The sequence below is a fragment of the Salvelinus namaycush genome, chromosome 34, assembly GCF_016432855.1.
Source record: "Salvelinus namaycush isolate Seneca chromosome 34, SaNama_1.0, whole genome shotgun sequence".
Classification (NCBI taxonomy): Eukaryota; Metazoa; Chordata; class Actinopteri; order Salmoniformes; family Salmonidae; genus Salvelinus; species Salvelinus namaycush.
Genome location: NC_052340.1, coordinates 41,351,407 through 41,363,906, shown reverse-complemented (window position 1 = coordinate 41,363,906; position 12,500 = coordinate 41,351,407). Strand labels below are relative to the sequence as shown.

General features: G+C 51.5%; 1 protein-coding gene across 1 annotated transcript in view; it reads left to right on the top strand.

Moving 5' to 3' along the window:
• The first annotated feature begins 11,136 nt into the window (after positions 1 to 11,136).
• Positions 11,137 to 12,500, top strand: part of ryr1b (ryanodine receptor 1b (skeletal)) — a 261,073-nt gene continuing 259,709 nt past the window's right edge. Inside the window, exons 1-3 of the mRNA XM_038973731.1 lie at positions 11,137 to 11,151; positions 11,352 to 11,471; positions 11,706 to 11,807. Coding sequence (XP_038829659.1) covers positions 11,137 to 11,151; positions 11,352 to 11,471; positions 11,706 to 11,807 — 237 coding nt within the window. The remainder of the gene's footprint in view (positions 11,152 to 11,351; positions 11,472 to 11,705; positions 11,808 to 12,500) is intronic.

Sequence of the window (12,500 nt, the reverse complement as noted above, 5' to 3'; positions counted from 1 at the left end):
AGCGGTCCAAGGCACTGCATCTCGATTCCAGGCTGTATCACGTTCAGAGTCCCGTAGGGCGTTCAGAGTCCCGTAGGGCGTTCAGAGTCCCGTAGGGCGTTCAGAGTCCCGTAGGGCGTTCAGAGTCCCGTAGGGCGTTCAGAGGCCCGTAGGGCAGTGCACAATTGGCCCAGCGTCGTCGTCCGGGGTTTGGTCGGTGTAGGCCGTCAGTGTAAATAAGAATTTGTTCTTAACTGACTTGGCTAGTTAAGTAAAGGTTACATTTTAAATAACGGAGGGGGTGAGGCAGGGTCGGGATGAGGATTTTATGGAATCTATCACAGGACATCTAGTGGCCCTTTTGGGTACTCCAGACTTGTACAGGTGTCTGTAATTATCTCTGGTCCTCTGTGTGGCCTTATCACATGTAACATATATGAAATAATTAAATAAGAGGATTTTATTATTTTTTTATTAATAAAATGACAAAGCTGTGTAAAACATTATCCTAAATATAAACCATCTACTTAGTGAATACTATTGGTGTTTAATATGAGAGGTTCAACATGAAATATACATTATTTTTTTATTACATTTTACTACGTCAGTATGTATTTGTTGTCAATGTTTCGGGCGTCCAAACTGGAAACAACCCGTAGTTGTAATATACCAGTAAGTTTGGTTAACCAGCGGTAGCTTTGCAACCCTACTCCTAACTATCTGCTAGTCATCACATGGAGGGAATGTGAGAGTGACAGCTGCAACCGCCCAAAATAGAGGGAGAGACGAGAGGGGGAAAGCCCAGAAATCAAGGATGGAAGACAGGAGGAGAAATAGAAAGAGGGGAGAGAAAAAAGGGGGATAGAGGAGAAATAATACACAGGAAGCAAGTTTTTGAAAAATGAGAGGGGGTGAGGGAGAAACAGGGTTGGGTTGAGGAGAGACAGGGGTGAGGAGAGACAGGGTTGGGGTGAGGAGAGAGTGTTGGGGTGAGGAGAGACAGGGTTGGGGTGAGGAGAGACAGGGTTGAGGAGAGACAGGTTTGAGGAGAGACAGGTTTGGGTTGAGGAGAGACAGGGTTGGGTTGATGAGAGACAGGGTTGAGGAGAGACAGGGTTGGGGTGAGGAGAGGCAGGGTTGGGGTGAGGAGAGACAGGGTTGGGTTGAGGAGAGACAGGGTTGGGTTGAGGAGAGACAGGGTTGGGTTGAGGAGAGACAGGGTTGAGGAGAGACAGGGTTGAGGAGAAGCAGGGTTGGGGTGAGGAGAAGCAGGGTTGGGTTGAGGAGAGACAGGGTTGGGTTGAGGAGAGACAGGGTTGAGGAGAAGCAGGGTTGGGGTGAGGAGAAGCAGGGTTGGGTTGAGGAGAGACAGGTTTGGGTTGAGGAGAGACAGGGTTGGGTTGAGGAGAGGCAGGGTTGGGGTGAGGAGAGGCAGTGTTGGGGTGAGGAGAGGCAGTGTTGGGGTGAGGAGAGGCAGTGTTGGGGTGAGGAGAGACAGTGTTGGGGTGAGGAGAGGCAGGGTTGGGTTGAGGAGAGGCAGGGTTGGGTTGAGGAGAGGAAGGGTTGGGGTGAGGAGAAAGGGTTGGGGTGAGGAGAAAGGGTTGGGGTGAGGAGAAAGGGTTGGGGTGAGGAGAAAGGGTTGGGGTGAGGGAGGGTGAGAGGCCGGGTTGACGTTTTCAATTCAGTCAATACAGGAAGTGTGTCATCTGGGGTGTGCGCAGTTTGTTTTACAGTTCATCAGTATCAGTAGGAGGCAGACAAAGGCTTCATATTCAAAGAGGATTCTCCCTCCGCCCCTTTAAGGACCCATATTGACCATTCCTCTCCTCCACTCACCTCATCTCTCCCGTCCCTTACTCCGTCTCTGTGAGCAGGCTTCTAATCGATGGTTGTGACCCACTTCAGCAGGCTCTGGTCAAGACAGCAGGCCAAAACCAAATCTTGGATCAGCTGTTTCTTGATATTTTGGAGCTGCTTTTTTGTTCTCGATAGAGTTTAAGTTTTCAAACCTCTAGGTACTTTTAAAACAACAGCTGTTGCTCTCTAGTCCTTACCAGCTAATTCATAGTCAACGTCAGGTTTTAACCCAGGGTTTTCCCAACCCTCTCCTCGCGAAGACATTTCACATTTTTGCTTTTAACCCTTTGCCTTTGACTAATTTAATCAGGTGTGCCAGTTTAGGGTTTAAAACAAAAAATGTGAAACATCTGGGCGAGGGACCCGAAGAGAGGATTGGAAAAACCCTGTTTTGAATCAAGGAGTTATTTTAGTTAGTGGGAGAGAGAGATTGTACTCCCACCCCTCCACCATTTCTCCTGTATATAAGTGTGTAAGCACTGTGTCGTTCATGAACCTGTTTTTATCCCTGTCGGTCTGTGTGAGTGTGTGTGTGGGTGTACATGATCTTGTGAAAACGCTGAGCAGCTAGCTGGTGGAATAGTACTGCAGAGTGTGTGTGTGTGTGTACTGTCCTCTATGTCATCTGATCATACAGGCTGGGTTGTCTCAGTGTGTCTGACTCACACTCAGCAGAGTGGCTCTGCTTTTAGACTCCTGAGCAGATTTCTTTCAGCTCCATATCAGGGGACGATCACCCTTTTACATACACGATCACCCTTTTACACTACCACCTCACTACCACTCACTACCACCTCACTACCACCTCACCACCACCTCACTACCACTCACTACCACCTCACTACAACCTCACCACCACCTCACCACCACCTCACTACCACCTCACCACCACCTCACTACCACCTCACCACCACCTCACTACCACTCACTACCACCTCACTACAACCTCACGACCACCTCACGACCACCTCACTAACACCTCACCACCACCTCACTACCACCTCACTACCACCTCACTACCACCTCACCACCACCTCACTACCACGTCACCACCACCTCACTACCACCTCACCACCACCTCACTACCACCTCACTACCACCTCACTCACTACCATCTCACTACCACCTCACTACAACCTCACTACCACCTCACCACCACCTCACTACCACCTCACCACCACCTCACCACCACCTCACTACCACCTCACCACCTCACTCACCACCACCTCACCACCACCTCACTACCACCTCACTACCACCTCACTACCACCTCACGACCACCTCACCACCACCTCACTACCACCTCACCACCACCTCACCACCACCTCACCACCTCACTCACTACCACCTCACTACCACCTCAATACCACCTCACTACCACCTCACTACCACCTCACTACCACCTCACTACCACCTCACCACCACCTCACTACCACCTCACCACCACCTCACTACCACCTCACTACCACCTCACTCACTACCATCTCACTACCACCTCACTACAACCTCACTACCACCTCACCACCACCTCACTACCACCTCACCACCACCTCACCACCACCTCACCACCACCTCACCACCACCTCACTACCACCTCACCACCACCTCACTACCACCTCACTACCACCTCACGACCACCTCACCACCACCTCACTACCACCTCACCACCACCTCACCACCACCTCACCACCTCACTCACTACCAACTCACTACCACCTCACTACCACCTCAATACCACCTCACTACCACCTCACTACCACCTCACTACTACCTCACTACCACCTCACTACCACCTCACTACCACCTCACCACCACCTCACTACCACCTCACTACAACCTCACGACCACCTCACCACCACCTCACCACCACCTCACTACCACCTCACTACCACCTCACCACCACCTCACTACCACCTCACTACCACCTCACTACCACCTCACCACCACCTCACTACCGACTCACTACCACCTCACTACCACCTCCCTACCACCTCACTACCACCTCACTACCACCTCACTACTACCTCACTACCACCTCACTACCACCTCACTACCACCTCACTACCACCTCACCACCACCTCACTACCACCTCACTACAACCTCACCACCACCTCACCACCACCACCTCACTACCACCTCACTACCACCTCACCACCACCTCACTACCACCTCACCACCACCTCACTACCACCTCACCACCACCTCACTACCACCTCACTACCACCTCACTCACTACCATCTCACTACCACCTCACTACAACCTCACTACCACCTCACCACCACCTCACTACCACCTCACCACCACCTCACCACCACCTCACCACCACCTCACCACCACCTCACCACCACCTCACTACCACCTCACTACCACCTCACGACCACCTCACCACCACTTCACCACCACCTCACCACCTCACTCACTACCACCTCACTACCACCTCACTACCACCTCAATACCACCTCACTACCACCTCACTACCACCTCACTACTACCTCACTACCACCTCACTACCACCTCACTACCACCTCACCACCACCTCACTACCACCTCACTACAACCTCACGACCACCTCACCACCACCTCACTACCACCTCACTACCACCTCACTACCACCTCACCACCACCTCACTACCGACTCACTACCACCTCACTACCACCTCCCTACCACCTCACTACCACCTCACCACCACCTCACTACCGACTCACGACCACCTCACCACCACCTCACTACCACCTCACTACCACCTCACTACCACCTCACCGCCACCTCACTACCACTCACTACCACCTCACTACAACCTCACGACCACCTCACCACCACCTCACTACCACCTCACTACCACCTCACTACCACCTCACCACCACCTCACTACCACTTCACCACCACCTCACTACCACCTCACTACCACCTCACTACCACCTCACTACCACCTCACCACCACCTCACTACCACCTCACTACAACCTCACGACCACCTCACTACCACCTCACTCACTACCACCTCACCACCACCACCACCTCACCGCCACCTCACTACCACCTCACTACAACCTCACGACCACCTCACCACCACCTCACTACCACCTCACTACCACCTCACTACCACCTCACCACCACCTCACTACCACTTCACCACCACCTCACTACCACCTCACTACCACCTCACTACCACCTCACTACCACCTCACCACCACCTCACTACCACCTCACTACAACCTCACGACCACCTCACTACCACCTCACTCACTACCACCTCACCACCACCACCACCTCACTACCACCTCACCACCACCTCACTACCACCTCACCACCACCTCACCACCACCTCACTACCACCTCACCACCACCTCACTACCACCTCACTCACTACCATCTCACTACCATCTCACTACCACCTCACTACCACCTCACTACCACCTCACTACCACCTCACTACCACCTCACTACCACCTCACTCACTACCATCTCACTACCACCTCACTACCACCTCACTACCACCTCACTCACTACCACCTCACTACCACTTCACTCACTGCCACCATCTCACCACCATCTCACTACCACCTCACTCACTACCACCATCTCACCACCATCTCACCACCCTCTCACTACCACCTCACTCACCACCTCACTACCACCTCACTACCACCTCACTCACTACCACCTCACTCACTACCACCTCACTCACTACCACCTCACTACCACCTCACTCACTACCACTTCACTACCACCTCACTACCACCTCACTACCACCTCACTCACTACCACCTCACTACCATCTCACTACCACCTCACTACCATCTCACTACCACCTCACCACCACCTCACTACCACCTCACTACCATCTCACTCACTACCACCTCACTACCATCTCACTACCACCTCACTACCATCTCAATACCACCTCACTACCATCTCACTACCACCTCACTACCATCTCAATACCACCTCACTACCATCTCACTACCACCTCACTACCACCTCACTACCACCTCACTACCACCTCACTACAACCTCACCACCACCTCACCACCACCACCACCTCACTACCACCTCACTACCACCTCACTACCACCTCACTACCACCTCACTACCATCTCACTCACCACCTCACCACCACCTCACTACCACCTCACCACCACCTCACTACCACCTCACTACCACCACCTCACTACCACAGACACACAACATGGGAGATCTACTTCTGAACCAGTTCGGCACAGTTCGGCCTCTGTTTTTGCACTGTCATCGTCTTTTGTCCCAGACAAAATGTTCAGCTAGAATTAGTAGGAGGAGCATTCTGTCTCAACTTTAAAAAGGCCTGTTTTGCTTCTCTGTGATCCAGTCTGTCTCTGTTCTAATTGATACACAATTAGTTATGAGTTAGACCAGCAGACTAGCAGAGGGATAGCATAACTATAGTCCTGGAGGAGAGGTGGACGGTTGATGTTGTACTATACTCCTGGAGGAGAGGAGGAGAGTTGATGTTGTCCTGGAAGAGAGGTGGAAGGTTGATGTTGTCCTGGAGGAGAGGTGGACGGTTGATGTTGTACTATACTCCTGGAGGAGAGGTGGAAGTTTGATGTTGTCCTGGAGGAGAGGAGGAAGATTGATGTTGTCCTGGAGGAGAGGTGGGAGGTTGATGGTGTTCTGGAGGAGAGGAGGAAGGTTGATGTTATACTATACTCCTGGAGGAGAGGTGGAAGGTTGATGTTGTCCTGGGGGAGAGGTGGAAGGTTTATGTTGTACTATACTCCTGGAGGAGAGGAGGAAGGTGGATGTTGTCCTGGAGGAGAGGTGGAAGGTTGATGTTGTCCTGGAGGAGAGGTGGAAGGTTGATGTTGTCCTGGAGGAGAGGTGAAAGGTTGATGTTGTATTGGAGGAGAGGAGGAAGGTTGATGTTGTCCTGGAGGAGAGGAGGAAGGTTGATGTTGTACTATCCTCCTGGAGGAGAGGAGGAAGGTTGATGTTGTCCTGGAGGAGAGGTGGAAGGTTGATGTTGTCCTGGAGGAAAGGAGGAAGGTTGATGTTGTCCTGGAGTAGAGGAGGAAGGTTGATGTTGTCCTGGAGGAGAGGAGGAGAGTTGATGTTGTCCTGGAAGAGAGGTGGAAGGTTGATGTTGTCCTGGAGGAGAGGTGGAAGTTTGATGTTGTCCTGGAGGAGAGGAGGAAGGTTGATTTTGTCCTGGAGGAGAGGAGGACGGTTGATGTTGTCCTGGAGGAGAGGTGGACGGTTGATGTTGTACTATCTTCCTGGAGGAGAGGTGGAAGTTTGATGTTGTCCTGGAGTAGAGGAGGAAGGTTGATGTTGTCCTGGAGGAGAGGTGGACGGTTGATGTTGTACTATACTCCTGGAGGAGAGGTGGAAGTTTGATGTTGTCCTGGAGGAGAGGAGGAAGGTTGATGTTGTCCTGGAGGAGAGGTGGAAGGTTGATGTTGTCCTGGAGGAGAGGTGGACGGTTGATGTTGTACTATACTCCTGGAGGAGAGGTGGGAGGTTGATGGTGTTCTGGAGGAGAGGAGGAAGGTTGATGTTGTCCTGGAGGAGAGGAGGAAGGTTGATGTTATACTATACTCCTGGAGGAGAGGTGGAAGGTTGATGTTGTCCTGGGGGAGAGGTGGAAGGTTTATGTTGTACTATACTCCTGGAGGAGAGGAGGAAGGTGGATGTTGTCCTGGAGGAGAGGTGGAAGGTTGATGTTGTCCTGGAGGAGAGGTGGAAGGTTGATGTTGTCCTGGAGGAGAGGAGGAAGGTTGATGTTGTCCTGGAGGAGAGGAGGAAGATTGATGTTGTCCTGGAGGAGAGGTGGAAGGTTGATGTTGTCCTGGAGTAGAGGTGGAAGTTGGTTTGTCCTGGAGGAGAGGAGGAAGGTTGATGTTGTCCTGGAGGAGAGGAGGAAGGTTGATGTTATCCTGGAGGAGAGGAGGAAGTTGGTTTGTCCTGGAGGAGAGGAGGAAGGTTGATGTTGTCCTGGAGGAGAGGTGGAAGGTTGATGTTGTACTATACTCCTGGAGGAGAGGAGGAAGGCTGATGTTGTCCTGGAGGATAGGTGGAAGGTTGATGTTGTCCTGGAGGAGAGGTGGAAAGTTGATGTTGTCCTGGAGGAGAGGAGGAAGGTTGATGTTGTCCTGGAGGAGAGGTGGAAGGTTGATGTTGTCCTGGAGTAGAGGTGGAAGGTTGATGTTGTCCTGGAGGAGAGGAGGAAGGTTGATGTTGTCCTGGAGGAGAGGTGGACGGTTGATGTTGTACTATACTCCGGGAGGAGAGGAGGAGAGTTGATGTTGTCCTGGAGGAGAGGTGGAAGGTTGATGTTGTCCTGGAGGAGAGGAGGAAGGTTGATGTTGTCCTGGAGGAGAGGTGGAAGGTTGATGTTGTCCTGGAGGAGAGGAGGAAGGTTGATGTTGTCCTGGAGGAGAGGAGGAAGGTTGATGTTGTCCTGGAGGAGAGGTGGAAGGTTGATGTTGTCCTGGAGGAGAGGTGGAAGGTTGATGTTGTCCTGGAGTAGAGGTGGAAGGTTGATGTTGTCCTGGAGGAGAGGAGGAAGGTTGATGTTGTCCTGGAGGAGAGGTGGACGGTTGATGTTGTACTATACTCCGGGAGGAGAGGAGGAGAGTTGATGTTGTCCTGGAGGAGAGGTGGAAGGTTGATGTTGTCCTGGAGGAGAGGAGGAAGGTTGATGTTGTCCTGGAGGAGAGGTGGAAGGATGATGTTGTCCTGGAGGAGAGGTGGAAGGTTGATGTTGTCCTGGAGGAGAGGAGGAAGGTTGATGTTGTCCTGGAGGAGAGGAGGAAGGTTGATGTTGTCCTGGAGGAGAGGTGGAAGGTTGATGTTGTCCTGGAGGAGAGGTGGAAGGTTGATGTTGTCCTGGAGGAGAGGTGGAAGGTTGATGTTGTACTATACTCCTGGAGGAGAGGTGGAAGGTTGATGTTGTACTATACTCCTGGAGGAGAGGTGGAAGGTTGATGTTATACTATACTCCTGGAGGAGAGGTGGAAGGTTGATGTTATACTATACTCCTGGAGGAGAGGTGGAAGGTTGATGTTATACTATACTCCTGGAGGAGAGGTGGAAGGTTGATGTTATACTATACTCCTGGAGCAGAGGTGGAAGGTTGATGTTGTCCTGGAGGAGAGGTGGAAGGTTGATGTTATACTATACTCCTGGAGCAGAGGTGGAAGGTTGATGTTGTACTATCCTCCTGGAGGAGAGTTGGAAGGCTGATGTTGTACTATACTCCTGGAGGAGAGGAGGAAGGTTGATGTTGTCCTGGAGGAGAGGTGGAAGGTTGATGTTGTCCTGGAGGAGAGGAGGAAGGTTGATGTTGTCCTGGAGGGGAGGAGGAAGGTTGATGTTGTCCTGGAGGAGAGGAGGAAGGTTAATGTTGTCCTGGAGGAGAGGAGGAAGGTTAATGTTGTCCTGGAGGAGAGGAGGAAGGTTAATGTTGTCCTGGAGGGGAGGAGGATGGTTGATGTTGTCCTGGAGGTGAGGTGGAAGGTTGATGTTGTCCTGGAGGAGAGGAGGAAGGTTGATGTTGTCCTGGAGGGGAGGAGGAAGGCTGATGTTGTCCTGGAGGGGAGGAGGATGGTTGATGTTGTCCTGGAGGAGAGGAGGAAGGTTGATGTTGTCCTGGAGGGGAGGAGGAAGGTTGATGTTGTCCTGGAGGGGAGGAGGAAGGTTGATGTTGTCCTGGAGGAGAGGAGGAAGGTTAATGTTGTCCTGGAGGAGAGGAGGAAGGTTAATGTTGTCCTGGAGGGGAGGAGGAAGGTTGATGTTATACTATACTCCTGGAGGAGATGTGGAAGGTTGATGTTGTCCTGGAGGAGAGGAGGAAGGTTGATGTTGTCCTGGAGGAGAGGAGGAAGGTTGATGTTATACTATACTCCTGGAGGAGATGTGGAAGGTTGATGTTGTCCTGGAGGAGAGGAGGAAGGTTGATGTTGTCCTGGAGGAGCGGAGGAAGATTGATGTTGTCCTGGAGGAGAGGAGGAAGGTTGATGTTGTCCTGGAAGAGAGGAGGAAGGTTGATGTTGTACTATAGTCCTGGTTGCTCTACTTTCTTCAGAGCTGGAGGTGAGAGGACAGGACAGAGGAGACGTTTCTAGGCTAAAGAAAGATAGATGAGAGCCTTACTAGGGGAAGAGGAGATACGTGTTGTGCTGTGGAGCCAGAGGAACAGCAGAGAGGCTTCTGGGTAAAGAGGAGAGGAGGAGGAGGAGGAGGTGTAGAGGAGGAGGTGGAGCTGAGAGGGAGAAGGAGCGGAAGAGGAGAGGGCATTATGAATAGGTCACAGATCCGCATCACGTATTAACCTATTATATCATACTACAGCTATAGCACAGAATGCTGGTAGAGTAGACTCTCTCTCTCTCTCTCTCTCTCTCTCTCTCTCTCTCTCTCTCTCTCTCTCTCTCTCTCTCTCTCTCTCTCTCTCTCTCTCTCTCTCTCTCTCTATCTCTCTCTATCTCTCTCCCTCTCTATGACCCTCCTCCTTCCTCCTAGCCGGACATCAAAGTCCCTGTAATTCATCACCTGTCCAAAACACTAGGTCATCGCCTGTCACTACACAGAAACGTTGACATGGCAGAACAAGAGAATGAAGGATAGAGAGAGAGAGAATGATTGATGGAGAGATAATGAAGGCCTGTTAGCATTCTGACTGTTAGGATTCTGGCTGCAGAGTGTGTGTGGTATTTATTAGCTCCAGCCCATTGTGAGGGGCTGTTAGCAGGCCTGTCACCACACCAGGGGACCAGGTGACAAGTAGAGGAGGTGACAAAGGTCTTAGTCTCTCCTGACAGCTGTCTGTCAAAGGGCTCTATGACTGGTAACAGAGTCTACTGGTACAAAGGGCTCTATGACTGGTAACAGAGTCTACTGGTACAAAGGGCTCTATGACTGGTAACAGTGTCGACTGGTACAAAGGGCTCTATGACTGGTAACAGAGTCTACTGGTACAAAGGGCTCTATGACTGGTAACAGAGTCTACTGCTACAAAGTGCTCTATGACTGGTAACAGAGTCTACTGGTACAAAGTGCTCTATGACTGGTAACAGAGTCTACTGGTACAAAGGGCTCTATGACTGGTAACAGAGTCTACTGGTACAAAGGGCTCTATGACTGGTAACAGAGTCTACTGGTACAAAGGGCTCTATGACTGGTAACAGAGACTACTGGTACAAAGGGCTCTATGACTGGTAACATAGTCTACTGGTACAAAGGGCTCTATGACTGGTAACAGAGTCTACTGGTACAAAGGGCTCTATGACTGGTAACAGAGTCTACTGGTACAAAGGGCTCTATGACTGGTAACAGAGTATACTGGTACAAAGGGCTCTATGACTGGTAACAGAGTCTACTGGTACAAAGGGCTCTATGACTGGTAACAGAGTCTACTGGTACAAAGGGCTCTATGACTGGTAACAGAGTCTACTGCTACAAAGGGCTCTAGTGCTCTGTGTCTGTCTGCTGGTGTCTAATGGTGTACTGACGGTGTATCTCTCTCTCTGTGTACAGGATGACCAGGTGGTGCTGCAGTGCACTGCCACTGTCCTGAAGGAGCAGATCAAACTGTGTCTGGCCTGTGAGGGCTTCGGCAATCGACTATGTTACCTGGAGACCACGTCCAACGCTCAGGTACGAAAACCCACGACTCAAAATACCATCTCGCTTGCCTCACGCAACGGAGAGAACATAACGAGACTGAGATGTAAAAATCTAAAATCACAGTACTTAGGAGTCGAATAAAGATATCGAAATGTTTGATTGCATTAGAAGAGTATGTAAATAAAAGATGAATAGCGTCAAAATGTTTAGAACAAGTTATGTTAACAGTGTCTGTTCAAACTTCTGACCTCTGCCCCTTTCCAGAACTGTCCACCAGATCTGGCTATCTGTGCCTTCGTCCTGGAACAGTCCCTGTCAGTACGCGCCCTGCAGGAGATGCTGGCTAACACCGTGGACATGAGTGAGGTAGGGGTCCCATACAGAGGGAGGGAGGGTTGGGATCCAGATAGGAGTCCCACATGGAGGGAGGGAGGGAGGGAGGGAGGGAGGGAGGGAGGGAGGGAGGGAGGGAGGGAGATGGGGAGGGGGAGAGAAAGAGAGAGAGGGAGAGAGAGAGAGAGAGAGAGAGAGGGAGGGAGGGGGAGAGAAAGAGAGAGAGAGAGAGAGAGAGAGAGAGAGAGAGAGAGGGGGGGGGAGAGAGGGGGAGAGAGAGAGAGAGAGAGAGGGGGGAGGGGGAGAGAAAGAGAGAGAGAGAGAGAGAGGGGGAGAGAGAGAGAGAGAGAGAGAGAGGGGGAGGGGGAGAGAAAGAGAGAGAGGGAGAGAGAGAGAGAGGGAGAGAGATAGAGAGAGAGATAGAGAGAGAGAGAGAGAGAGAGAGAGAGGGGGAGAGAGAGAGAGAGAGAGACAGAGAGAGAGGGAGAGAGAGAGACAGAGAGAGAGAGGTGTGGAGGGACACTGGAGATTAGATGCTGAGAGACTTGATAAACTCTGTGGTTTTCAGGTTGTTGTTTGTTACATTGTTGGGGGACATAATACCTTATTGTCCTGTTAGATCTACCCACCTGTTTCCCTCTCCATAACGTCACCACCACCCACAGTACAGTACCACCACCCACAGTACAGTACAGCCTCCACCCACAGTACAGTACAGCCTCCACC